A 26,999-nucleotide genomic window follows, 5' to 3' on the forward strand; every position below is an offset into this window, starting at 1 on the left:
TGGTAATTAAAATTGTCATAAACAGATATCTAATGGTTAATGTCTCTTACACCTGGAAAGAAGTACCTGAAACACCTGACCAGAGGACCAATCAGGAAACCAGACTTTTTCAGATCTGGGTGGAGGGAAGTTTGTGTGTGAGTCTTTTGTTCTGGGGTCCTCTGTCTGTCTCTCTCTCAGCTATGAGAGGATTTCTGTTTCCTGCTTTCTAATCTTCTGTTTCCAAGTTGTAAGTACAAATATAGTAAGGCAGTAAGGTTTCTATTGTTTTCTTCTGTATTTATGTGGGTATAGTTGCTGGAATGTTTTGAATTGTATTCTTTTTGAATAAGGCTGTTTATTCATATTTCTTTTAAGCAAATGACCCTGTATTTGTCACCTTGATACAGAGAGACCATTTTTATGTATTTTTCTTTCTTTTTATATAAAGCTTTCTTTTTAAGACCTGTTGGAATTTTTCTTTAGTGGGGAACTCCAGGAAATTGAGTCTGTGCTCACCAGGGAATTGGTGGGAGGAAGAAGTCAGGGGGAAATCTGTGTGTGTTAGATTTACTAGCTTGACTTTGCATTCCCTCTGGGTGAGGGGGAAAGAGAGATTATCGGTACTTCTGTTTTCCAAGGCTGGAAACGGGGAGGGTGGAATCCCTCTGTTTAGATTCACGGAGCTTGCTTCTGTGTGTCTCTCCAGGAACACCTGGAAGGGGGAAGGGAAAAGGTTTATTTCCCTTTGTTGTGAGACTCAAGGGATTTGGGTCTTGGGGTCTCCAGGGAAGGTTTGGGGGGACCAGAGTGCCCCAAAACACTCTAATTTTTTGGGTGGTGGCAGCTTTACCAGGTCCAAGCTGGTAACTAAGCTTGGAGGTTTTCATGCTAACCCCCATATTTTGGACGCTAAGGTCCAAATCTGGGACTAGGTTATGATAAAAATAAAAGCTGGTTTAGATCTCAGATCATCAACAGAATATGAATAGACCTCAGTGCATTAATTGTAAATCATCTGGTTCTTTATTTCCCTACCAAGGCCTGCCTGTAGCATTCTGTGTTTCCCCAGTTACAACTGATGAGCTCACTACCACCTAACACAGGAAAAGGAACGCAGCTCTCTGCTCTGCTTGAGGTGTTGGTGAGGTCAGCCTGGAGCAGAGAAAAACAGCCCCTTAACTCAGCTCTTGGGAAGTCACCATTAGCACAGCTAAGCGCAAGAAAGGGGCCATGTGGAGTTGAATTTCCATTTTTTGAGGCTCCCATTAATGAAAGCAAGTGAACCCACAACACGCTACAAGAAGATGGGAGATCTGTCAGCACAGGCCAGACATTCAGAGTTAAGCCTGCCACATCTTGGGCTGTCTGAGCAGCAGAGCAGACTTGTAACCAGGCTGAGTGATGGGAGGAGTTATAGCTTCACTCTACTGTTGACAGTGCAATTCAAACCATTCATGTCAGGTGGATGTTGTACCTGATGATAACCCTTTGTATGTCTATCCGAGGATCACAAGGAATGACATCAGCCTCACACCACTTCTGCTCGAGAAGCAGTATACCATCTTATAGATGGAGAAACAGGCACAGAGAGGTTAAGTGACTTGCCCATGTTCACACAGCAAATCAGTAGCACAGCCGGGCTTAGAGCCCATGTCACCTGATTGCAGGTCTGTGGTGATTTTAGCCTTAAGACTGTCTTTCACCTCCCACCCCAAGCCCCTGGGCATGCCGTTAACACAGGACCCAATACTGCAACTCTTCGTCATAGTTAGTCCTCAATCATGCAAATTGCTGCACTGAAATCAATACGACCAGTCATGCAAAAACTACACCTTAGTACAGGCTGAAGGATTGGGCCCACAGCAGTGATCTCAACATACAAGTTCACAGTATACATACAATAAGTCCTCAGATTAACAACTAATAAAGAATACACCAATTAGACTGTGAGGTCTCTGAGGTAGGGACCATCTCTACCTGTCTGTTTGCTCAGCACAATGGGGCCTCATTCTGATTTAGCCCTCTGAGCAAATCTGTAATCTAAATATTGAAGGATGAGGTGGAGTGAAAAACCGCAGCAGGGTGTCATGGAAATTAAGAGCTGGGTTTTAGTAATCTTCATGAATAACCTGACGGAGGAAGCAAACTGCGAGGAAAGAGAATCACCTTTGCCTACAGAAAAGATTAGACAAGTCAAATCAAACTTCTCGATCTCCAAAAACATGTCGCCTCCATCGTGCATATTGGGCAATTATTTAATTTTCAAACCATCATCCACTGATGTGGTTACATGGCATCTGTGTAATTACTCCATTTCCTGGAAATGTGAAAGAAGTATCAAATGGGAGCTGAGAGGGTGAGGGGCAGATAATCAAAGGAGAATGTTTGTGAAGAAGTCTAGCATGTCTTGCTCTCATGGAGGGATCGCTGCTGCCAGGTTTGCAGTTTATCTTACTGTATTGTCGGGTTTTAAAATATTTTCTCCTATGATACAAATACAAGTGTGCAGAAAACTAGGTGCTCTACTCCACTTACCCTGAAGTCAACAGGGATTTGTCTGCACTAGGTAAGGAACCCATTGCAACAGCTGGCTTCTCTATCAGGTGCTGCTAAAACTGTGTTGAAAATAGATGAGAGTAGACAGGACCAAATCACATGCAGCAGTGCTGAATGTGGGTTGGTCTTGTCTACATACTAGATACATAAAATGTTAACCTGCCTTAACCGTTAACTCCCAGGACGGCCCGTCAACCCCCGTAACCCCACACTAGCTGGCCCGCCAACCCCAGTGGACCCGCGCCGCCCGGAGCAATCCTGGCCGCACCAGCCAGAGTGTCCCCAGCCCCAACGGCCGGCCCTCTAATCAGTTAACTGTTTAAACAAAATATTTTGTAATCATTTAAACAGTTAACTTTTCAAACAATATTTATATCCCTTCTACATACACTCAGAGTTAAACTGTTTTCACTCTGATTCAGCTACACTCATTACTGATAAGAGGCAACAACTAAATGTTGACATCGTCATCACTGATATAAGTGGGAGCACACTCAGGTCTTCATATTAAATTCAAGCCAATACATATGGGGGAAAATACCAAACCCACAAATAGTGACTCGTGGGTAGCATTAATTCTGAAAGAAACAGCAAATTCAAGACTGTATACATTTACAATGCAATACAGTAACAGCAAAAAGCCAGTGTGATTTTGGGCTGGACATGAAAAGGCAACATAGCACTGAAAGGAGAGGAAAGGAAATTACACAGCTGTGTTAAGACTGCTCCTGGAATAACGTGTTCAATTCTGGTGCCTCAACTAAACAGAAAGATGACAGCAAACTGGAAGGAATTGTGAGACAGCAACAGAGCTGACGAAGAGTCTGGGGGGCTTGATCTATGAGGAGAGATTAAAGGCTAATTACATACAAACTAGGGAAGCGCCATGACAACTGTCTACATGTACCTATGGGGACTAACCACCAAGAAAGAAGAGGAATTTTCCAGAGCGTTTCCATGGGGTGGAACTAGGAGTGATGGGATTCAATTAAAAAAAGAAAAAATATAGGCTGGAGATCATATCTCCTATCAGTGCACCTGATTAGACTGGGGAAAGTTTCCCGAGGGCAGCTGGGAAAGGAAAAAGGTCCTCATGTGAAACTAGACTGCACAGGACATTGGCTAATATAGTGTATGGAACAATCAGGCTCTGGCCCCAGGGGATGGAGGTGATGATCTAATTGGTCTACTCCCTTCTTCACTTCCTAGGATTCTGTCACTCTAGGCAGGCTGCATGGCCATGACATTTAAGTGGCCTTTCTGCCCCAAGGCACCCTCTGCTGTTCAATTTTAATACTCCTGTCCCAATTCTAAAAGCCAAATAGATGACAGGGAAAAGAAAAATCCCATCCAGTTCAGCATGTCGCCTTTATCTCGAGTCCCAAACCACCACTCTTCCTGCTTCTGCTTGGTATAAACCCACAGGGCGTGGGAGGGGGCGGGGGAAAGAGGGAGGAGCAGAGCTCTCCCTCATGTGAAATGATGTCACACTGATCAGCTGCTTCTCCGCATCCCAAAGGAAACTCACTGCTATGGCACATTCTGCTTTAACCAGAGCATTCTTCTCTGGGACAGCCACTTTATCAGCTTCTTTCTCAAAGAATCCACTTAACCTATGGATAGGGACTGGCAGTGACTGCTGCTTAACTGGGACAGCATTCACATATATTCTGTTTAATAGGGACCAGTCAAGGAAATAAATGCTGTTTAATCAGATGTCACACTGGTGTGAATTTTAAGCTCCTAGCTCTTAATACAGCTGGTGCCAAACAAAGCTGAAATGCAGTGAGCAGAGCTTTAATCCAGGACAGTAGTGCTTCTCCTACAGTGGTCTGCAGAGTGCCATCAGGTGTGCAGGTGAGCCACGTCTGTCACAATAGCCTTGTTGGCACCAGGAAAGACAAGAACACCTTTCAGCATTGTTCCCCTGAACCAGTGCTGACTGGATTAAACAGAGATAATAAGAATAATGTAGACTTGACAAAACTACTTTCAAAGCCATACCAGAGGCTGGCTTCCATCATGCTCCCAGCAGCATCAAACACTGTTTTGTCTAGTCTGTACCAGCACTTAGACCACTCTCCACACTGGTCCAGGGGAAACTCTGGCTGAAATGTGTTCTCTTCCCAGTGCACACAAGAGTAGTGGTTCTTCTCACCTTACTTTAAATCCTTTCTTCAGTATTCTCCTTACCTTCCCATGGATCAATGTACAGATACAAGTCAGGGTAGTCTGAAGATCAGTACGTAGACAGTTAAAAAGTCAGCTCGGATAGGCTGGTTTTCCTTACTCACCTGCTCCTTGAATTGTTCTTGTGATAGACAGTCAGTCAAGTCCACGCAACCCAGGAGGCACCCAGAAGGATAATCTCTGGGAAATTCCACATCTGCATCAAGAGAAAGAAAAGGATTGAACACACACACTCTCTGTGATTGTCCCATTTCTCAGTAAGCTCTTAACTGGAAACACACGCTCATTTGCACATCTCTCCCACTCAAACCTCTTGAAGCATAAGAAAATTTGAATCATAGAACATCAGGGTTGGAAGGGACCTCAGGAGCTCATCTAGTCCCACCCCCTGCTCAAAGCAGGACCAATTCCCAACTAAATCAGTGTTTATTTTCTGTAATTTCTTTCATATTTTGGGACGCATGGTGCATTGCTTAGGAAACATGGTCTTGGAGAACTGGCTTAAGCTGGACAGATGATGGTAAAGACAAAGACTGTGCATGGCTCTGCCAACACATCTCCATCTTGTCTTGCTACACCTCTGCTGTAATATACTGGGGCTCCCAATACACTCAGTCCATGCACCTCCATCCTGATAACCACCACTCCCATTATTCCAATCCTGAGCCAGCCCTTTAGCAGGAACTGCTAATGAGCACAATACAGCATTTTAGATCATGCGGTGCTTTGGAGATGGAGGCAACTGTCAACTGCCAGCTGAGCCAAAGTGACCTTAATAAAAATAGACTAACTCTTGTAAAGCACCTTCCATATGTAGATCTCAAAGCAGTTTACAAAGGTCAGTAACAATATCCTCATCTTACAGATGGGGAAACTAAAGCACAACGCAGGTAAGTGACTTACCCAAGGCTACCCAGCAGGCCAAAGCCAAGAATAGAACCCAGGTCTCCTGAATCCCAGTCCAATGCTCCAGCCACTGGGCCATGCTGCTTTAAAAGCAAACACGCACAAAAAGCCAAGATGGTGTGAGATTTGGGGCTCTCATTCCTGGCGAGGGATGTTAGCATCATGTTTTTGTGCATCTCACCCCTGTTGTGGCTTTTTGGAGAGCAGTATGGCCAATATTCAGTTCCTTGCTCTGATGAGGCAGAAGGAAATCCCTAGGCATCACATTTGGGCTGACTAATATCCAGAGGTGCTGCACCAAGAGGTAACATCTCCCTGGCTATGCAGCCTGGACCAGGTTGATGCCTCGGGCTTACCTAGCCTCACAAGAGTGAGAGATCTGCATGCTAACCTGCAGCTTTTTATTCCTGGTCTCCAGGAGGCCAGAACGTATGACAGCATTTGAACTTCAGCGCACCAGCTCCTTTGTACATTCACAAGCAATGACCTATTGCCTGAACCAAGAACTAAGAGGCATTGCTGCCAGGAGGTATTGTCAAAGTAAGATGCAATTCACTCATGCTCACAGCTTGTGACTAGCCAAGAGGGCAGGGTTGATCTGCTTCATGACACCCTTATGGCTCAAGAAATGCAGAAAGGAAGAGGGGAACTGAAAGGAGAAAGGAATGTTAATGAGAGAAGCAGTGATAACTGCCCAAGAGCACCTGCTTTCTGCCTCTGCTCGTGACACTGCTCAAGGTACCAAAAATCAGAGACTCAACAGTGAGGTTCACCTTCCCGGAGCAGCATTCTGTAGGTGACCTCCAGCTCAGAGATTTCTTGAGGGGATGGTCTTTTAGCAGTCGCTGCTATCCACAGCCGCCCTCTGTGGGATGTGTACCAGGTCCTGCCCTCCACCCTAGAGAGGACAGAAGAGAATGCAGAACTGACATACCAGCTGAGATCCCACATGGCCCAGTCGTCAATGGAACGTTTCACCCTGTGATTCCTGTTGCCAACCTTTGCCCTGGGAAAGGGCTTTTTCCTCTTCAGTGAGGAGGGCTGTTAGTGAGAAGAATCTCATCAAACGATTTATTTACATGGTTTAATCACTCTACTCTGACTTTACAGTACCCAGAAATCAAGTCCCCGTATTCCTAGGGACTAGGCTAGGCAGCGGTCAATATGCAATCTAATGGGCAACATGGCCCACAGACTTAGACAAAGCCGTCAGCATCTGCCCTTTTCTTTAGGTGCAGCTCCCGGAGACTATAGGGACAGCACGAAAGGCTTCAACTTTATCAGAGTGGCTGCTTGCAGCATTCCCAGGCTGCTTAGATCCAGGAGCACGGTAACGTGGGATCTGAAGTCTCTACAGACTGAGGAACTGATAAGTCTGCTTTTCAGAATTAAATGTAATCTCCTCAGAAACTTCAGAAAAAAAAAAAATCTACAGAAATTCAGGGATTTCCTAAGACACCCCAATTACAGTGGAACAGGGAAATAGCAGCTGCTTTGTCTGGAAAACTGCCTTGTAAAGCGGAAGCTTGTCTAGTAACACCTCCTGGCCCTCCCTTGGGAACCAAGCTCCTAGGCATGGAGCACCGCGATGCTGCAGGTTATCTACTAAGGAATTTGTACAAAAATAGCAAAATATTGCAGTATTTTCTCAGGCCTTCGTTAATTATCATCATAAAGAAGCTGGCTCTTTCCAGCCTGCTCAGCTCCAAACCCAACAGCATGCTCGGATGAAGAAGTGCAGTTTCCTGTTCGTACATTTCCACCAGGGAAGCGGGCTGTGTGTGAGATTAGAAAGCTAGATGGAAAGTGCCAATGGGACTGTACCGGGCAATAGCTTAGGACCACCGAATCCTTAGCATGTATCAGAACATCAGTGCAATGTAACTGAATTCTGTCCTTATGGTATGAGTTTGGGGAACTGGTCTCATTGCAGGCACTATGTTCGGGGGGAGGGGGGACATTACAAAGCTGTTGGCATAACTGCATATTGTTCAGGACATATCACAGTTCCATACTTTTTTTTTTTTTTTTTTTTTTTACCTTTTGATTCCTTTTATCAGCAAGGAAGCCCAAGGCTGGTGCATGCTGAGACACCAGCCATCATCCGAGATCTCCTGTAATTCTCGATCCTGAATCCGTAACCTGTTCCTTTCGGAGGCAGACTCATGCCCCGTTTCTGCAGAATGGGCAGTTTTTCTGTGCAGGAGCAATCCAGTCTGGTCTACCCACTTCAGCATGTTCAAAACAAACACATAACAGAAGGTTTAACTCTTGGTCCAAATCACTAAGTTCTTCCTTTACTTAAGAATAACAGTGCAGAAGGCACCATGGCCTAGCCCCCCTGCTGGATTAGATCTGTTCATTCCTTGGCCACTGGATCAGAACCCTGCTCTTATCATTCTCTGCTGGGTAAGCCAGACTTGAACCAAAAGGGGAGGGAAGGGGGAGAGAACCTAACCTGGGATGGTGCCAGTGAAGCTAAGGGCAAGATGTGGGCCAGGTGGCCACCTTTGTCATGCCCCCCATAGAGACCACAAGCCAAGCATACGAAGAAGTGCAGAGCACTCATCAAATGGAGCACTGCATGCCAAAGCCTGGAGTCTCCGCGTGACACTCCCTGATAGCAGTCAAAGCAAGGGAACCTGTAATCTGCTCTATGTAACCCTCACATTGGCTGCCCTTGAACTAAATGGCAGATTTAAAGAGTAGAACTATCAACCACTGGTGTCCCAAAGCATAGACGGAACATTCATAGTGTGTTCACAACTGAACAACACCCCGCTGGCGGCACCTGCACCAGGAAGAGTTTAAGGGAGGCCAAAGGGATTGTTCAGACAACCTGCTGATGCAGCATCCTCCCCCTCATTGTGGGCTGCCATATGAGATATTGGCATTCAGAGCCAGCCTTCTGGTGCAGCCACAGACCCCTTCTGGGTGCACATGCACTACTCATGGCCACTTATCACGTCTTTTCCTCTTGAGAGGCCAGGAGAAAAACCAACCAACTATAGCTCAAGAGCTCCCACAACTCTCAAAAAATACCTGGATGTACAAAAAAGGTTAAGTAGAGACAAGAGAGGCACAAAGCCTGGTATGAAGACAGGGTTGGGTTTAACTTGCATTATCTGGCATGGCCTGTCATAGACTAAGAACAAGTGCATATTAATGCTTGGAAGTGTCTGAGCACAAATGGTGCACAGGAACCAAGGACAGACTAGAAGGGACACTTGCAAGTGGAGAGCGTGACTGAGAGGGCACAACTGAAATCTGGCAGGTGGATTCTTATAAATGAAATGTTAAAAGGGAACCTCCTTTAGACTGAATGTCCGGAAACCTTCCCAAGAGCGAGATACATCGGGTTGAGGAAGGGGCAGGAAATCCACTGCTCAGGGTTAAATATGCCACTGGCAAAAATCCTGCCCAGGCCGAGAGTTTGGGATGGACTAACCCACCTAGCTGGCCGTGTCCATCTCTAGCTAAGATGATCCTAATCCCACAGAGGAGGCTGGGGGACAGGGAAGAGATGCCATAACTTCCCATGTGTTGATAATACTTGGCCCATGTCTCCTGACAGTCACTGCTCAGGAAGGAATCAGAAATGGGCACTGACCAAGGGGGCAGGCTGGAGAAGGTGGGGATTCACCAGAAGCCCAGAGCTCTCTTCAAACTTCCCCTTGGGGCTCCTCGATGGCTTGCTTAATGTGCCACAGTTAATGGCATCTAACGTTTCATCCAACCTGCAAGGAGACACAAGCCGGGTTAACACCTCCCAGCCTCCCCATCCCAAAAGCACTTCCTGCCATCTCTCCCAGCCAGGCTGCTCCCCTGCTGCCTCTCTCACTCTGATACTCGGGCTCCTGCAGACACTCAAGGCATGTCTGCTGTAGATATATAGCTGCTCTGCCCTGCATTCTCCCAGAGAGCTACCGGCCTGGAACGCTGACCAACAGGCCAGCTTAGGACAGTTCTGCCTGCAAGTCAGACAGAGTGCAATTCAGCAGGAACAGTCAGTACTGAGAGCATGGCCCTGCACAGCATAGGGTAGCCCTGTAAAATTGGCATCCAGATCACCCCTGGTCAGTAATGATCCAAGGACACTGGTCACAGAGCAAGACTCTATCTAAAGTGGTTATCTGGCACCCTGCAGTATCTGAGCCTCACAGTCTTCAACAGCCCTGTGAGATGGGAATGATGGCACATCACAATTTTACAGTCGGGAAACTGAGGCATGGACACTCTAGGTGACTTACCCAGGGTCACACAAGGAGTCTGTGGCGGAGCAGAGATTTAAACAGTCCCAGGCTTGTGTCCAAGCCACTAGACCTGCCTTCTAAGAGCCACAGTGGCCTGGCCAAACCCTAATGTGGGCAACTCCATTTGGGATGTGGTATTCTTCACTCTCTCTCTTAAAAGTTGGGGGGCAGTACTGTACACATAGAATGGCTGCCATGTTCCACCCCAGAGGATGCTGAATTTCATTTGCGGGGGAAGTGATCCTGTTATAGGGAGTCTGGAAGATGCCCAGGGATGCAAAGCTCTACAGAACACTATATTATTGCTTTCTTTTTGCCTCTTCTTTATTACTAGGTATATTTGCACACAAAGAGATTTTTGCTTCTTGTGAGCATCATCTGCTCCTGAAGCACAAACCCCTAAACTCTCTGTTTGTGCTGTCATGACTACAGCAGATGTCTGCAACACCACAGACAGAGGGATGAGATTGCAAAGGGGGAAATAAGCAGCAGGAGCAAATTGGTTGCTAAGAGCTTAGGATCCTGTTTGTCCCAAACAATGAGATACAGGGAGAAGCACAGAACATTCTAACCGAGTGGCAGGGCCGCCTCTCAAGAGAATGGGCTCTGCAGTTTGTAGTCTGTTGCTGTTGACGGTAGCTCAGCTGCCTTGCTAACAATCACAGACAGTGTTGCTCCTCTCTCTGCTCTCCAGAGCATACTCCGCTCCCTGCCAGCTTGGTGCCTGGTGCCACCTACTCACTTGCTGTGATATTCAGCCATACTGTCCTGCTCCTCCAAGATCTGCCTGCCAGCAAAGTCAATGGTGATTTTTCTGCCAAGTCGAGAAGCGTGGCGCAGCTCTCGCAGCTCCTCCTCTCTCTTCTGCAGTGCCTCACGCTCTTGTTTGGACAGCCACTGGTTGGAGTCTGTAGCAAAGTAATCCGACTCGTCATCGATGACTTGGGTACGGCACACACTGGTGAGACACAGTCAGAGAGAGAGAGAAAGTGGAGTGGTACCAGGTACGACAACAAACAGCCCCAGACATGCCTGGGAACATCACGTCAATCACACAGCCACCCCACCCTGTGCTCCCACGACTCCCTTGTGGTCTCTGGAGAACATGGCTTGTCAGTAACACTAAGCCAGAGGCATGAAATTTTGCCCTTCTGGGGGTCATGCTGGCAACCTGTCAGGAACTCAAGGGAATAAAATGGAAAGAGCTCACAACTACTCCCATCTTAAATATGGAGAAGCACCTGGGGAGACTACACACAACAGCAAGCTCTGGATGCAGCTCTCATGGACTGAGACAGGGCATCACATGCTAGAACCTGTATCCTCTGCAGGCTCTATAATGAACAGGTCAGGCACGGGTTGCATTCAGCCCACGGTGTGCACACTGTTGTAGTGGCATGGATGTAGTGGAGTGTGATTTGTTCCCTACAGAGGCTGCCCCAGTGTCCCCCACTCATGCCCTTCCTAGGTTAAGGCCCTTTTCCCTTGTAAGCCCCGTTCTTCTGGCTGAAAGGGACTGAACAGTTTTCTCTTCCCGAGGGCAGAGAGCACTGAGTGCAAAGCACCACCAAACCTCGCAGGCCCAGCAGGGGATGAGGGATCAGACAGGGAATTAAGCCCAAGGCTCCTGCAGAGCCCTGCCAACAGATCACCGGGCTGGCCCCTGGCCTCAACACAGTGCTTGAAAAATTCACTCAGTATGACACTTCTTCCACCCGGCGGCGGCTGTGAACACATCTCGAAGGGCAGTGATAGTGAGGAGTTTATCTACTGCACGATGCAGCCTGTCAACCCAAAACGACCTGCAAATTTCACACAGGCCCCTGGGCAATGGGAGATTCTGCGGCTGGGCTCTTTCAATCTCTCTCACTGAAGCTGTTCCACTTTTTCAATAAAAGAAGCCAGGAGTGGCTGTGGGGCTGAAGCCAGCGTCAATCCCCCCCACTCCCCTCTGCCAAAAAAAAAAAAAAAAAGCCAGGAGCAGCGTGGGGCTGAAGCCAAGGCCCCACTCCCCCCAAAGCCAGGAGCAGGTACAGGGCTGAAGCCGGGTACTCCAGCAGCCCCTCCTGCCCCCTCCACTGAAGCTGGGAGCAGTGCGGGACTAAAGCTCCCAGCCCTGGTGCTCCCCATGGGCAGAAGCCCTGAGCCTATGGGCAAAGTCGGGGAGGCATAAGGGTGTTGCCCCCCCTCTCCCCAACTGCAGTGACTTACCCAGAGTGGGGCAGCTCCACCCACACACAATCCAGACAGGCTGGGTGGCCTGCTGAGGTGAGTTACGGGGTGGAGGTGGAGCTCTTTCCCTGGACTCCGATATGCGGAGCTGGCCCGAGCCCTGCCAACTGTTGCCCTCCCCAAATAGAAGTCCAACTACGCCTATGCCCAAAGGTCCTGCCCCCCTTGGCCCAGAGCCCTGAATCCCCCCACCCACCCCCACTGGGCCATGGAGTTTTTATAGCATGTTGATGTGGGGCTCAGAAAGAAAAAGGTGGAGAACCCCTGGTTTAGAGTCCCCATCACAGAGTTCCCACAGCTGCTGCAAGGCGAGTACTGTCAGAACAGACAAACATCAGCTGTAGCTGACAGGGCATTTAAGGTGTGTGGTTATGTAGCAAGATGGTCATCTCAGCAGGGGAATTTTCACACCATTGCCTTGTGCAAAGTTCCTGTGGTTTTCCTTTAAAGGTGAACTTGTAAGGGGAGGGGGAGTTGCATCTTCCCATGCCTCCCACCACCCAACAACAGCAGCAAAAGTTTGTTCTGCTTGTTTTTATATTAGAAATCCAAGTCTTGTCTGCCCTGGAACACCCTGTGGTGACCGGGAGAACTAATGAAATGAGATCACAAGAGAGTGAAAGTGGCAGCAATTGAGAGGGGAAATGAATTTTACTCTGGCTGTTTAAAATTCTATTGAACTCCAATGGCTTTGGATCATGGGGAAGAAAGAGCGTGTCTGTTAAAGATTCAACACCGCTGGGCTACAGCTAACTTGTAAGAGCTCACAATACCCATCCTCAGAGACCCCCAAGAAAGCAGCACCAGAGAAGACTAGACTTGAAATTCCTGATCACTGCAAGGTAGTAGAAAAAACTCCTTAAAAACAACCACGACGCACCATTTCAGGCCTTCTTAATACATCAGCAGAAAAAAGAGGAAAATACCATTTTTTTTTTAAATGTCCTTTGCTGGTCATCTTTAAAGGATATTCTCCACTTAGAGAGACAATCTGTTCAGAGGGGAAAAGGAAGATGGACAAGCAGAAAATGCAGCACTACAAAAAAGATTGTAGCTCAAAACAAGAACCATCAATGAGCCAAAGAGAAATTCCCGTGAGAGCCAGAGAATCTGGGCACATTTCATGTGATTGAGCCAGCCAGCAGATGTATCACTTCCCTACCAATCTCAAGTCCAACAGCCAGATAGGAACCATGTTCTCCAGCAGAAATACTGTTCTCAGCAGTATACAATACTGGCGTGACCACCTGCTGACTGGTCAGTGGCCAATATGAAATGTACTGATGCTTTCAGTGCAATTCCTAGCGGACAAAACTACTACAATGGGTGTGCTTGCTGCAAGTCTCACCTGACAGGTTAGGACTGGATGAGTCAGAGACTAGACTCCCCTTCCCCGCTACAGGGCCTCCATCTGGGGCAGGAGGCACCAGCTTGTGATACCACTGCCTGGACCACTCCCATCTTGTGATATTTTCTCCATGATTGTGATCCCATCCATAAATTCAGGTTTAGTAGATTTGCAGCCACGGCAGTTTTGGAAGGGACAGAATGCTGATACTATTTAGAGCAAAAGTGACTCTGGCCTGCAGGATGGTTTGTGCTATTTCAGCAAGCACCGTACCTTGTTCTGTCAAATTCCAGCAACTTGTCTTTGTGTTTCACAGCCAACTCCAGACCTGTCTTAAGCCGAGCTTCCTGACGAGGCAGCAGGTCCCTGCTGAGGATCTCCATCTGCCCAGAACTCTCAGTACCTGGGATATACAGACACAAATCATGATCTGGTTCTTGGGGATGGGCTATCAGTTTAAACACCGCTCCTGCTGCAGCTGGGCATAGAGATACTCCCAAGAACACATGACAATACAGAAAACGGAAGAGGTCACTTGTCCAAAAGTCTGGCACTTTTGAAATTGTCCTAATCCCCACCTCCTTGCATCCCCCTCCCCTCCATGTCCTCCTTTCATCCTCCTTTCTCCAGCAACAAATTAAGTGCTCAAATACCATGGTGATGGGTATGGGATAAAAATCTAGACAGAAACCATTTACCAGTCACCTTCTCCAGTAACTTAGTTGTTTAGTTTCTATGGGAAGTATTTCTGCCTGTGTTCCCCCACTTACCCTTATTTCCCTCAATTTCAGATTACGTCTCCTAATTCAAGCCCTTCTCTGGAAACCCTGATTGTTCTCCTATCCTTTTCCTATTGAAAAGGGATTTCCAAAACCCTGACCGTGGAATTCTTTGCCACAATATGCTGCTTGTTATTTTATTTTCTGATCCTCTGATTTCTCTTTTCTCCTACTCCCCCCACCTTTCAACAGGCAACCCCCCAATCCTCCTCTGGCTCCCCGATCTAGCTGGCACCGTCTGATTGCCCCTCTTCCCCTTCCCGGGTGTCTTACACTGACTGTCCTCTGTCCCCATGCTCAGCCACACAGATGTCTGTCCCTCATTAGCTATTTTGATTGGACCTCCCCTCCTGAATCTTGCACTTCCCAGTGGGATTGAAATCCAAAAGGCCTGTCAGAGTAACATGCATGTCCAAAGTGGGTGATGTGAGAGGTGGGTGACATCTATGGGTCAAGCCAGCCTTATGGGCTGAACAAATTCAACCGTAACAGGACAAAAAAGCAGGGAGGAGATGGCAGCAGCAGCCAGCTGGGGAAAGCAAGCATAGTTCCCAAGCCAGCCAGTGGGATTTTCCTCTCCGTTTCCTCTTCAGGAACATCTCTCTTCTATTATGTCTACTCCAAAGCCTGGTAACTCAATGGAAAGATTCCCACTGGCTTCAACAGGCTTTGCATCAGGGCCTTAGCAGATCCAGAAGCTTGGGCTCATTTCTCCCCTATGGCTGGATTCTGGGAGCAGGTTTCATATTGATGGATATTTTACTCCTGGGATTGTGGCTCTCTGTAAATAGCCAGACACAAATCTGAAGAACTAGCTGTCATGGACTCACAGATCATATCTCACTTCATCACACCAGCTCAAGCACTGTAAATGCTTAGGGGTTTAGATTCTTTCCTGCTCTCAGGGTGCCAGTGAAAGCCTTGGTTCTGTGACAAGGACAGCCACACTCCAAGTAGGGTCTAGTGGCACTTGATGGGAGAGGGGCAGAGCTGAGCCCTAAAGATCCCAAGTCAGGAGGATACTTCCACTGACACTTGTAAAGGAAACTAGACTAGAGCCCCCCCAGATGAAATGGAGTTCAGCTCCTGTCCCCCTTCACCCACACCATCACCAGCAGCACTGTCTGAAATCAAATACGCAGCAATAAAGACAGGGAGATACTGAAAAGACCTTCTCAGCAAATTGGGGCGCTGCCACTTAGTGCCAGCTCTTGCTCCTCAGTTACTAGGAAGAGAAGTCGACATTGAGGCCATAGAAGACTAGATTCTAGGTTCTAACCAGATAACCTGGAAATCCAGATATTTCAGCAAAATTAATGCAGCCAGCCCCAGAATCCATAGGATTTCACCAGGGGCTTAAGTGTTGTTAGCTCTGCTTCTCCTCTTGGCCCTGTTCCTACATTTACCACCTGAGAAAAGTGTAAGACAAAATCGTTCCCAAATATTAATATCAGCTGCTTCCACAGAAACCTCCCAAGTCCAACTGCTGTAATCCCACTCTCCTGTAGTGGGCACTCTACATGGGACTTTTATTCTAATTTTTAAGAACTGCTGCAAGTGTCTCATTTCCACAAATAATTCCAGGCTGTCTAATGGCCAGCCTTGGTGCATTGTGGTCAGTGCATCATGCATTGCCACTCAAGAAACTCAGGCACTATACCCAGATCTGGTCTCTCCCCCGGCTAGTGCCTGGGAACCATGTAGAAGAGGAAGCACAACATGCTGGGCAAGAAACAGGACTGATGAGCTCCAACGAGATTCTCATCCAAGCTTTCAAGACCAAAGAATGCTGCCACAGGGCTGTGGTGGCTGGGAAACATTTTGGAGAGCTTTGGTCATCTCCTCCAGGGAGTTCAAATTATGCAAAAAGCGTCCAGTGGGAGTCCCTGAATCTTTGGGAAATTTCCCACACAGTTTTCTAGAGCCCCTCTCTATAACCAGAAGGAATAGAGCTATACTGCTAAGAGCCAGAAAAGATTTAGGCCCTGGCTACTACATAACACTGGTGAAAACATAGGCATGGGCTCTAGTCTAATGTAACCGAAAAGCAGAGCTGAAATTGTGTATAACTTACTGGATTAACTGCATTGCACATGATTGCTACCAACCTGCCATGAGCTTCTTCAGCAGCTTCTGGCTCTTGTTTGAGTCACGCTGCAGAATGTCCTGCTCTTCCTTCGTGCACACCTAGAAGACAACAGGAAGATCAAGGCTAAGAGTGATACTTAGCACCTGACAGCCTCAAAGCCATTGACAAGAGTTAAGGGTGAGCTGCAAAGGATAATGAAGAGCAGGTCCACAGGATTGCACCAGGTTCCACAGACCGTGGACCTTTCTGAATCTTCGCTGTATACGGAAAGAAGACCTGGTTCTCTGCTCACTTTTTTATCTTAGACATCTCAGTAACACCAAGACTGGTTTTCCCTGTTTTTTTGCCGGAGGATTTCAGGGATGTGTGGTTCTCTCACAACTTCATTAAAGAGGTGGGTGGCGTTTAACAAAAGCATCCTTTCTCTCAGGTGGTCACTAGGCACTGGAGTTAAACAGACATTTAAAACAGTTTAAAGTAATTACAACTTCTCTCTCCCCTCAGCTATTCAGCTTTCACTCTCTTGTGAAGTCAATTATATTGGCTTTCCAGTCACTACGCTGTCCAAGGGAGACAAAAAGTTCAAGGATTTTTGTTGTTTTTTTAAACAAGATCCATCATAACGTTGTGAGGGGAAAAAGGTCAGAAGCCAATTTTTTTTCCCCTCAGGCTATCTTTAAAATGCCTTCATTTTGGTTGTTTTAAATAACATATTTAACTCCATTTTGTAGAGAACTCTCAGGAGAAAGGAACTCTCTGTTAAAAGATCTAACCCTCCTCCTGCCCCTCATTTTCCCTTCAAATAAGCAGACAGAACGCACAATATGCTCTGAGACTCCTGAGAATTCTTTCCTGCAAAACAAAGGTAGGCCCAATTTGACATTTTTAATATTCCTAAGGTAAAAATAAATATAAAAAACCTTTAAAAAAATGACACGTATGCACAGCCTGTCATAACCACCGTTTAGGTCTTTATCCATCATGAAACAGCAAAAAAGGGTCCAACCCCAATTTTTATTTTACTTTTCTTTATAGAGCTCTTTTAACTAATTAATTCTCACCCTCCCTAAGGAATCAGAGAGTATCAATCCATTTTATAAATGGGGAAACTGAGGGCCAGGCATATGCAATTCATGTCCTTCTGTGGAAGGACACACGTGAGCTTGAATGGCAAAGAAAATCTGATCGCATGAAATCCTATTTGGGAGGCACCTTCTGATCTGATCCTGTCTTGCCTCCAAGCCCTTCCTGAATGTAAAGATCATTAAAAAAAATTCTAAATATAAGAATGAAATGCTAAATTTCTGCTCCAGCCTCTTTATACTGGGTTAAAGAGCCAAAGCAGCATAAATACCCTGGTTCCAGCTGGAGAAGACTTTCCCCAGCGCAGGCACTGTGGAGGATCCCTTTGCAAGCCCTGGCAGGCAAAGTGAGTGTGCCAGGGGGCTGCAGTGCTATGGCCCACAGGGAAGCCCCAGGAAGCTGTCATAATTTAGGCATGCCCCCAGAGCTATGTAAATTACACCAGCAGCCTCTCCAGCCCTTGCAGTCACCCAAAATCAGAAGGGTGAACAGATGGCTTAAAACTACCTTACTCCTCCGCTGAGCTGCAAGTTGGATACAGCACAGACTCTCATCCTACAGCAGGGGTAGGCAACCTATGGCACGTGTGCCGAAGGCGGCACGCGAGCTGATTTTCAGTGGCACTCACGCTGGCCACCAGTCCAGGGGGCTCTGCATTTTAATTTAATTTTAAATGAAGCTTCTTAAAATTTTTTAAAACCTTATTTACTTTACATACAACAATAGTTTAGTTATATATTATAGACTTATAGAAAGAGACCTTGTAAAAATGTTAAAATGTATTACTGGCATGCGAAACCTTAAATCAGAGTGAATAAATGAAGACTCGGCACACCACTTCTGAAAGGTTGCCAACCCCTGCCCTACAGCCTTAGTGAGGACCCAGGTTCTAAAGCAGTGGTTCTCAAACTTTTGTACTGGTGACCCCTTTCACATAGCAAGCCTCTGAGTGTGACCCCCACCACTCTCAAATTAAAAACACTTAAATATATTTAACACTATTATAAATGTTGGAGGCAAAATGGGGTTTGGGGTGGAGGCTGACAGCTCGCGACCCCCCATGTAATAACTTTGCGGCCCCCTGAGGGGTCCCAACCCCCAGTTTGAGAATCCCTGTTCTTAAGGAACTTTGATCTGAGCAGGCCAATTCGGAAGGGAGAGAACTTTGCTAATTTACAGGAAAGATAAGAAACTAGTGGGGCTAATCCAGCCACTTGCCATCTCCAAGACCCAAGCACTATAGACTGCAGTTAAGTATGGCAGATAGAAAAAAGCAGGGGATTACATACCAGCGTACTACAAAACAAGCAGGGGCCGGAGCCCTCCTGTTCGCAGACAATACGGCCACAGGTCAAACAGTTATTGATGAGTTTGTGTTTCTGGCCCAGGCACTCACAGGAGTGGCGTCCGGGGATCAGGACCGCCAGTTTGTCCTGCCCCTCCTTGGTGTACAAGTTGACGAATTTGGCCTTTTTCTTGGAGGTGCTGCCGACACTGCCATCACTGCCCATCTCCTGTGCCTAATTGAGAAAGAGCAAACAGTGAATTTAATCTGCATTCTGACTGCAACACAAACATCAGAGAGAAATAGGGGCCCTTTAAACAAAGAGTGGGGATAAACAGCCAGCCAGCCACCTGGCCAGTTTGAGTGAAAGTGGGACCAGACTTTCACTGAACAGAAGCAAGTCTCAGAAAAGTCAGCACCATTTACATGAAAGAAGGACTGCTCAGCTTTGTGCCCTCTCTTCACAAACTGGAATTGCCTGGGCTCTATGTGCTAGAGAGAAAGTTCTTGGATTCTGCAACCAGGAACCTAGATTAGGTTTTGTTAAATCAAACAATCAGACCAGCAATCAAAAGCCCCAGCTAACACATTGCTGCAATACACAGTGCTAGTGCTGAACAAGGTGGGCAAATGTTATAGCACAGTAAATCCACATTCCTGACACATCTATAAAGTAACCTATGCGCCTAAATGCAGATAGAAATCACAAATATCGAGATAGACACCTTTTAGCTCATGTATGTAGCACAATCTATAGATTATGTATTAATTATATTGATCAGTTATGAATTCCCAGTAATCAATCTAAGGTTTGACAGGTTCTTGTCCCAAAATCAGGCCAAGTATTGTAACAATTACTGTTCAGTTAGGAATCCTGTTGTGCACAGTTGCAACACTCACACTTTAGGAACCCTCCCGTATTTAGCAAAGTCACAAACTCTCTAACCCAGCAAGGTGGATAGATATGATGCAGAATGTACATCTGAACATCAATATACTCACACTATCTCTTACAGAACCACCTGAAATGTTAGCCAGTATCTTCCTCATCACCATTAGCCATCATTCTGGCACCTCCCAACAGCTGGCTCCCTCTCTCCTCCTGCCCACAGGCTGGATATAACTTGTATATGTTACGCTGATACCACTATGTCTAACGCCTGTTCAGTTGGGGTTTCTCCCCTCTTCCTTGTTTATATTTCCTCACACTACTAAAGTTGAGGTGTCCTTCTCCTGCAGGTTAGTATTTTAATGATCTCAACTTACCATATAACATCAATTCATTGCCATGGCACTCTTGTTGTCAGACGCTGTGGATGTTCTATCCAAAAGTGGGCATTCGCTCATGTTCCTGTGGTTGGCTGGTGTCATTATGGACAAAATTCCCCTCTACACATTCTATTTCCAATTCCCCAGAACTTAGGATGATCATTAGACTATTTATCTGTGCCAGAGTTCTTAGGCCTCAAGCCCTATGCTACATTCTGAAACCAATGGCCTGTAGGTTTCTAATGCTAAAGCTAGCTCTATGGACTGCACATCTAATCCACAACTCACTTCTCCTACCCTCCACCACCACCTGAGCAGGATTTCTCCATGATCTTTAACAATTTGACATAACATAATTTACTATTGTTCTCATCTGAAGCACAATATTAGCAAGACTGGCAAGTTACTTTTGATGTTCATCTCTCTCAGGTGTATACCTTGTCTTATGCCACGGTGACTCTGATGATAGCTGGGACAGGATACCATGGATGATGGCTACATGAGTGACTGGTTAATGGAATTCTCAATCTTTTCCCTCAAGTCCTCTTTCATCTTGAGCACTGAAATGAGTTCGCTAGCAGGCATTGTATACTATAGGTAATGTTTCTGATAGAGTTTGCTTCCCACAACTCTTAGCAGCAGAAGAGGAAGAGATGCTTTGTGGGATAGCTGCCCAGAGTGCACCGCTCCAAATAGCGCTGCAAGTGCCACCAGTGTGAACATGCTACTGCGCAGGCAGCTGACAGTGTGAACACACAACAGCGGTTTCCCTTCAGCGCTCTCTGAGCGGTGCTGTAACTCTGCCAGCGTAGACATACCCTTAGACATGAGCCAAAATCTAAGACACACGTTATTTTTCCATTTCAATGTTAGCTTTGTATGCATTAACACTGCCAGGCATAATAATTTACGTTGCTTCTGGGGATTGGTATCTTCAATGTCTATTGCATGTACTAATGCAAGCTTTCTCTTTTTTTTTTTAATTATGTCTCTTGTCCCCATTGTTGTGCAGAGAATCTTGAAAATACAAACAGAGCATATGCCAATGCAGTACTGTGAGCATGAGTCTGCGGAGAGCCTGAAACAACATGTGTGAACTGCCCCATTCATTCCGGTGGGACTAGTTATTCTAAAAGCTAGTTTACACTGGCAATATTGAAGTGCTGCTGCAGCAGCGCTTTAATGTGGCTTGTGTAGTCGTGGCAGTGCCGAAAAACAGTCGCAGTGCACTAAAAATAAAAAAAAAACCTCCACACAGGGCTGCCCAGAAGATTCAGGGGGCCTGGGGCAAAGCAATTTCGGGGGTCCCTTCCATAAAAAAAAGTTGCAATACTATAGACTACTATATTCTCGTGGGGGCGCCTGCGGAGCTCGGGGCAAATTGCCCCACTTGCTCCCACCCTGGGCAGCCCTGCCTCCACGAGGGGCATAGCTCCCAACACTGGTGCACTGTCTATACTGGTGCTTTACAGTGCTGAAACTTGCAGCTCAGCGGAGTGTTTTTTCACACTCCTGAGGGAGAAAGCTGCAGCGCTGTAAAGTGCCAGTGCAGACAAGCCCTAAAAGGTGCTGGAGGTTTCTGCTAAAGTGATCAGCCCTGAAGGTCTGCTTTCTGTGGTCTGTTAGATCTGCTACCCTAGTCCAAAGTGGTATTGCTCCAGGCCATGTTACATGCAGTCGTTTAGTAAAGAATGTCCCATGCTCCCAGTGCTAATGAATCCCCAGAACAGTTACATCTATTCACACAGTTCGCTCCTATTGCTGGAAGTTAGTTGTGGCTTGCACAAAGCCATCTGTTTCCTCCTGTTCTTCCGTGAGACCCATTTGCTCTGCATTCCACAGTTGCCACTCTGCCCTGGCTGCCAGGCACACTCACCTTGGCGAGATCAAGGGGTGTTTTTACTTCCTCTGCAGGCAGGTTCGGCTCAGCATACAGAGATGTTTCTTGCTTGTTCCTTCCTTTGCGTCTCCCCCTCTTGCCTTGGTCTCCAGCCCGTTGCACATCTGAAATCTCTAAAGGGTTGTGCAAAGAGAGAGAAAGATGTGTTAGCTTGCAGCAGTGAATATTGATGACCTCTTGGGGAGGGTGATCACTTGGTTTTAAACCTTCAAAATACGCAGAAAGAGAGATCCAGGACCAGCTGCAGAAGATGCTTTGCGGCCTTAGGTGCATCTGCTAATCAAGTAAGTTTTGGTTACTTCTGATACTTTCATCCTACCACCTACCCTCTACTTTGACCCACCGTCTCTTTTTCTATACACTGGCAAAGGGTCGGAAGCTGGCTGAGAGGACTTTCTCCATCGGGTTACCAGCTCTTCTATAAACCGACTCTTCTTCCCATCAGTCCCCTGGATGAGGTCAATTACATACTCTCGGATCTCCTCCTCATTTTCAATTGACAAGATGTACCTGGAAGGGGACAAAAAGAAGAAAACTGATAACGTGAATATATTTTCCAAGAGACAGGCAACACCAAAGCTAACCTCAACTTCCCCTCCACACTCTTCGAATCAAGTTAGTGCAGCGAGCATGGGAGAGAAGACATTACAAAAAAGGCCCAAGAGGAAGACACATATCTGAGGAAGATACGTTTGGAGAAATCCCTTGTTATTTCTGGACCAGTGAAAAAAGGGGAGGGTCAGATACCTTTCCAACCCACCTCCTCCCCACCAACACAATGACAACTACACTCTCCTTACTATCAAAGGAAATTAAAACCACACTGCTCACTCCGTACTCCCGAATATCTAACCACAAATGAAGTACAAGACAATCTCATCGGTTTAAATATTATTGAAATAAATATTTCCTCCTTCTACTTGTCTACAAACACCAAAATCTTTTTTCAGAATGGTAGCCATGTTAGTCTGTATCAGCGAAAAGAATTAGGAGTACTTGTGGCACCTTAGAGACTAACAAATTTATTTGGGCATAAGCTTTCGTGGGCTAAAACCCACTTCTGAAGTGGGTTTTAGCCCGCAAAAGCTGGATTTTAGCCCGCAAAAGCTCATGTACAAATAAATTTGTTAGTCTCTAAGGTGCCACAAGTATTCCTCATTCTTTTTATCAAAATCTTTTGTCCTTCTCTTTCACCTTCGAATGGAAGAATATCAAAGCACTTTACAAACAAACACCCCCTTCCCATATACATGGCAGATGAAGGAGTTAATCCTGACCTATTTCACAGAGAAGTTACATGATATGCCCAAGATGATGCAGGAAATCTGCGTCAGAGCCAGGAATAAAAAAACCCAGGGCTAACAAATCACAGCCGCGACCTAAACTGCTTCATAATCTATAGACACAACACATCAAAAAGAGAACGCCCACATAGAACAGACTGGACCTTCACTTTAAAAGTGACTGATGAAAGTGGAGGAGAAAAAAGGTTGTACCCATGTTTGTTTCTTTATGATGTATAACAAAGGCCTAAAACATTTTACATGTACTGGAGAATTTCCTGAGGGTCCCAAAGAGATAGACTGAGAGCGTCTCAATCCTTAAAGTGCAGAAGTACTGATTTTCTTCCAACTGTTTGTACCACAGTGTTTGAGTTAAGCCGGTGTTGAACAATAAACAAAATTGTAAACAATGTGAATAATCTGTCCTTTGCAAATCAAGTTGCACTTGCTTGGTATCTGCAGTGTCATAAACCCATTAATTCTCTAATCATTCATAGTGTCTTCCAGGAAAAACAAGAATTTTGAATGTAAAAGAAAGTAGCTGGAACGGAGGGAGATTAAAAACAAAACAAAACAAAAAAAACACCTTTCAGATTATCTTTATCCATCAGAAGGAAGCAAAAGAAGGGCACAAACCCAGTTTTTCCCTTGCACGTAACCTTCCAGGGCTCATTCAAAGATGAATAAACAGTAAACTGCAGAGGAGCTGACACATCTACCTTCGAAGGCTGAAGGGCTAAATGAGCTCTGCTAGTAATCAGCCACAACTAAGCCATTACCTGTCCTGAGACACCCAGTGTTACATTTAGAGGCTCGCTCTAAAGGTTACAAAGTTACCTCTGAATTTGGACAGGGACTTCAGGTGAGGAAATACCAGCATGATTAAAATTCTCTCTCCCTTGGAAAGGGATAAAAATCCACTTGATAATGTCTATATGAGAAAGACTGCAGGTGTGATGGGAGAGAACTGGCACAGTGATACCATAGGGAGAAAGACTATGGATGGGTCTTCCCAGCACAAATAGCTCGCCATACTCAAGTTTACTGCACTCGAGTACCTGTAGAGAGACCACAATTCAATGGCTGCTTGGTGTGGTGCTCTGTTCCTCTTTGGTGGCACTAGACCATCTACAGATTGATGAGTCTAATACAGCAGTGGTTCTCAACCAAAGGTATGCGTACCTCTGGCGATATGCAGAGGTCTTACAGTGGGTACATCAACTCACCTAAATATTTGCCTAGTTTTACAACAGGCTACATGAAAAGCACTAGCGAAATCCGTACAAACTAAAATTTCATACAGACAATGACTTATTTATACTAGACCAGTGTTTCTCAACCCGGGGTCGTGATTTATTTATAATTATATGGTAAAAATGAAAAATTGAGCAATTTTTCAGCAATAGTGTGCCATGACACTTTTGTCATTTTATGTCTGACTTTGTTAGCAAATAGTTTTTAAGTGAGGTGAAACTTGGGGGTATGCAAGGCAAATCAGCCTCCTGAGGGGTACAGTAGTCTGGAAAGACTGAGAATCATTGCGTACAGCATTGGCTCATACACAAAGCTTAAGTGGTCTCAGATTCGATCCTGCCCATCAATGACCGGTGATTGCAGCCATTACAAAAACCCTCAAATGACAGAATGAATTGATTAGCTGCTGTCAGGTGTAACTTGAGCAGTAGCATCCCCACTGCTTTACTAGCTCAGACTTTCCAACAGATGCTACCAAGCTGGAGATTAAGAGGCTGTCTATACTAAAAAAAAAAAAGGGGGGGCAGTCTCAGAGCCGGAGTCAACTGACTTTGGTTTGCTGGGTTTGTGCTACAGGGCTAAAAATAGCAGTGTAGACATTCCCGCTTGGGCTAGGGCCTGGGATCTGAGACCGGCTCCCATCGCTGGGTTTCAGAGCCCCATTTTTAGTGCTGCAGCATGAGCCTGAGTCTGTTGACCTGGGCTCTGAGACTCACTGCTGCGGGGCTTGTTTTGCAATGTAGATGTATCCTACAGCAGCACTTAACTCAAGTTAGAGATTTTTGTGCGTGAACAGGCTTTGAGCTAGTGGTAATATCTGAGTTATAAACACGAACTAACTAGTGTGAAGTCACACCCCATGTCTGTATATAAACAAGTGAGAAAGAAAAATAATATACACAGCAAGAGATGTTACATTTAAAAAAACCTCATCTTTGTTCCATGACTGTTAGCAGAAGATGTTCAAACACAATGGTCCTGGAAAGGCTTACAAGCATGCTTAACTTGATGCATGCGAATAGTGCCAATTGCATCAGTGGGACCACCCATGTGTATAACAATAAGAAATAGTGTAAGTCTTTGGAGGATGGAGGCCTGAATGAAACAATTCCTTCTCCTCCTCTCCATGGGATCTGTATCTACCTTTGGTTTAGCGGAGGGATGGGCAAAACTGTAATAAAAATACCAGTGTTAAACACGGGTCACTCAGCTGTAACATGCATTAACCCCCACAGGTGTGCCAATCAGTGCACTGCACTGCACAACAGTTTTATTCAACAGGGACACCAACAACTACACCTCGATTAAACAAAAACCTGAGCCAAAAAAAGAAAAAATGGAAAAGATCAAAGATTCCTTTTTGCAAGAAAAGCTTCCTCTCTTCAATATCCAGTGTAGGGAGTTTTAGGCCCATGAACAGTGCAAAACAGATGTATGTAGTAGATTAGTTCCTAGCTCCCAGAGCTCTCAGGGACCAGAGAGACAGAAAAATCCACCAGGGCCAATCCAGGCCATCCCAATCCAAACTGTGTGGGGGCCCAAGTGGGGTCAACTGAGTCCTACAGCAGGATCTGTAGAGCTGAAACCTGACCAGTCCAATTTGAATCAGTTCTTCTCTCTTACCCCTCACACCATCTACCCAACCCCCTCCCCCATCTATCCGACCGTCTCCCTTCCCCCACCTTCTCTCATACCCTTCCCCTCCCCCCGCCCCATCTACCCGACCCTCTCCCTTCCCCCACCTTCTCTCATACCCTTCCCCTCCCCCATTTACCCGACCCTCTCCCTTCCCCCACCTTCTCTCATACCCTTACCCTTCCCCCCACCCCACCCCCATCTACCCGACCCTCTCCCTTCCCCCACCTTCTCTCATACCCTTCCCCTCCCCCCACCCCACCCCCATCTACCTGACCCTCTCCCCTCCCCCCGCCCCATCTACCCGACCCTCTCCCTTCCCCCACCTTCTCTCATACCCTTCCCCTCCCCCATTTACCCGACCCTCTCCCTTCCCCCACCTTCTCTCATACCCTTACCCCCACCCCACCCCCATCTACCCGACCCTCTCCCTTCCCCCACCTTCTCTCATACCCTTCCCCTCCCCCCACCCCACCCCCCCCATCTACCCGACCCTCTCCCTTCCCCCACCTTCTCTCATACCCTTCCCCTCCCCCATTTACCCGACCCTCTCCCTTCCCCCGCCCCGGCCGCCGCGCACCCCACGATCTCCTCGCTGACATCCAGCCCGAAGTCGCCGCGCAGCTGCTGGATGCACCAGGCCAGGAGCGCCCCGGCACCCGCCATCTCTCCCCGGGGAAGGGAGAACTGGGCGCACCGCCGGCCCCAGCGGCGGCTCGGTGCAGCACTTCCGGCCCGCCGTGCAACACGTGCCGCGGCGCTGGGTTCCGCCGTGCTGCCGCCCCCCGCCCCCGCCTGACCCGGGCCGCGGCAGCCGCGGAGGGGCGGGGTTTGAGGCGGCCGGAGGGTGGTGCCCCGGGCCCGGATGGGAGCACTGGGCCGGGTCCTTCACACAAAGGCCTGGAGTGGGGCGTGGGCGCGCCGGGCCGCTTAGCCCCGTGGGGGAGCCCTGGGG

General features: G+C 46.9%; 1 protein-coding gene across 4 annotated transcripts in view; it reads right to left on the reverse strand.

Moving 5' to 3' along the window:
- Positions 1-26,776, reverse strand: part of TRIP4 (thyroid hormone receptor interactor 4) — a 55,620-nt gene extending 28,844 nt beyond the window's left edge. For 2 of the 4 annotated variants that reach the window (XM_030576949.1, XM_030576950.1), the window contains exons 1-11: positions 26,625-26,776; positions 22,216-22,382; positions 21,849-21,985; positions 18,708-18,938; positions 16,355-16,433; positions 13,741-13,870; positions 10,630-10,845; positions 9,245-9,371; positions 7,675-7,862; positions 6,408-6,532; positions 4,833-4,924 (exon numbers count right to left, since the gene is read on the reverse strand). In XM_030576949.1, coding sequence (XP_030432809.1) covers positions 4,833-4,924; positions 6,408-6,532; positions 7,675-7,862; positions 9,245-9,371; positions 10,630-10,845; positions 13,741-13,870; positions 16,355-16,433; positions 18,708-18,938; positions 21,849-21,985; positions 22,216-22,382; positions 26,625-26,710 — 1,578 coding nt within the window. In that variant the 5' untranslated portion in view covers positions 26,711-26,776. Of the gene's footprint in view, positions 1-4,832; positions 4,925-6,338; positions 6,533-7,674; positions 7,863-9,244; positions 9,372-10,629; positions 10,846-13,740; positions 13,871-16,354; positions 16,434-18,707; positions 18,939-21,848; positions 21,986-22,215; positions 22,383-26,624 lie in introns of those variants that run through there. The other 2 variants (XM_030576948.1, XR_004002232.1) reach the window with 2 other exon arrangements.
- Between the last annotated feature and the right edge of the window lie 223 nt (positions 26,777-26,999).

This window comes from Gopherus evgoodei, chromosome 10, assembly GCF_007399415.2.
Source record: "Gopherus evgoodei ecotype Sinaloan lineage chromosome 10, rGopEvg1_v1.p, whole genome shotgun sequence".
NCBI lineage: Eukaryota > Metazoa > Chordata > Testudines > Testudinidae > Gopherus > Gopherus evgoodei.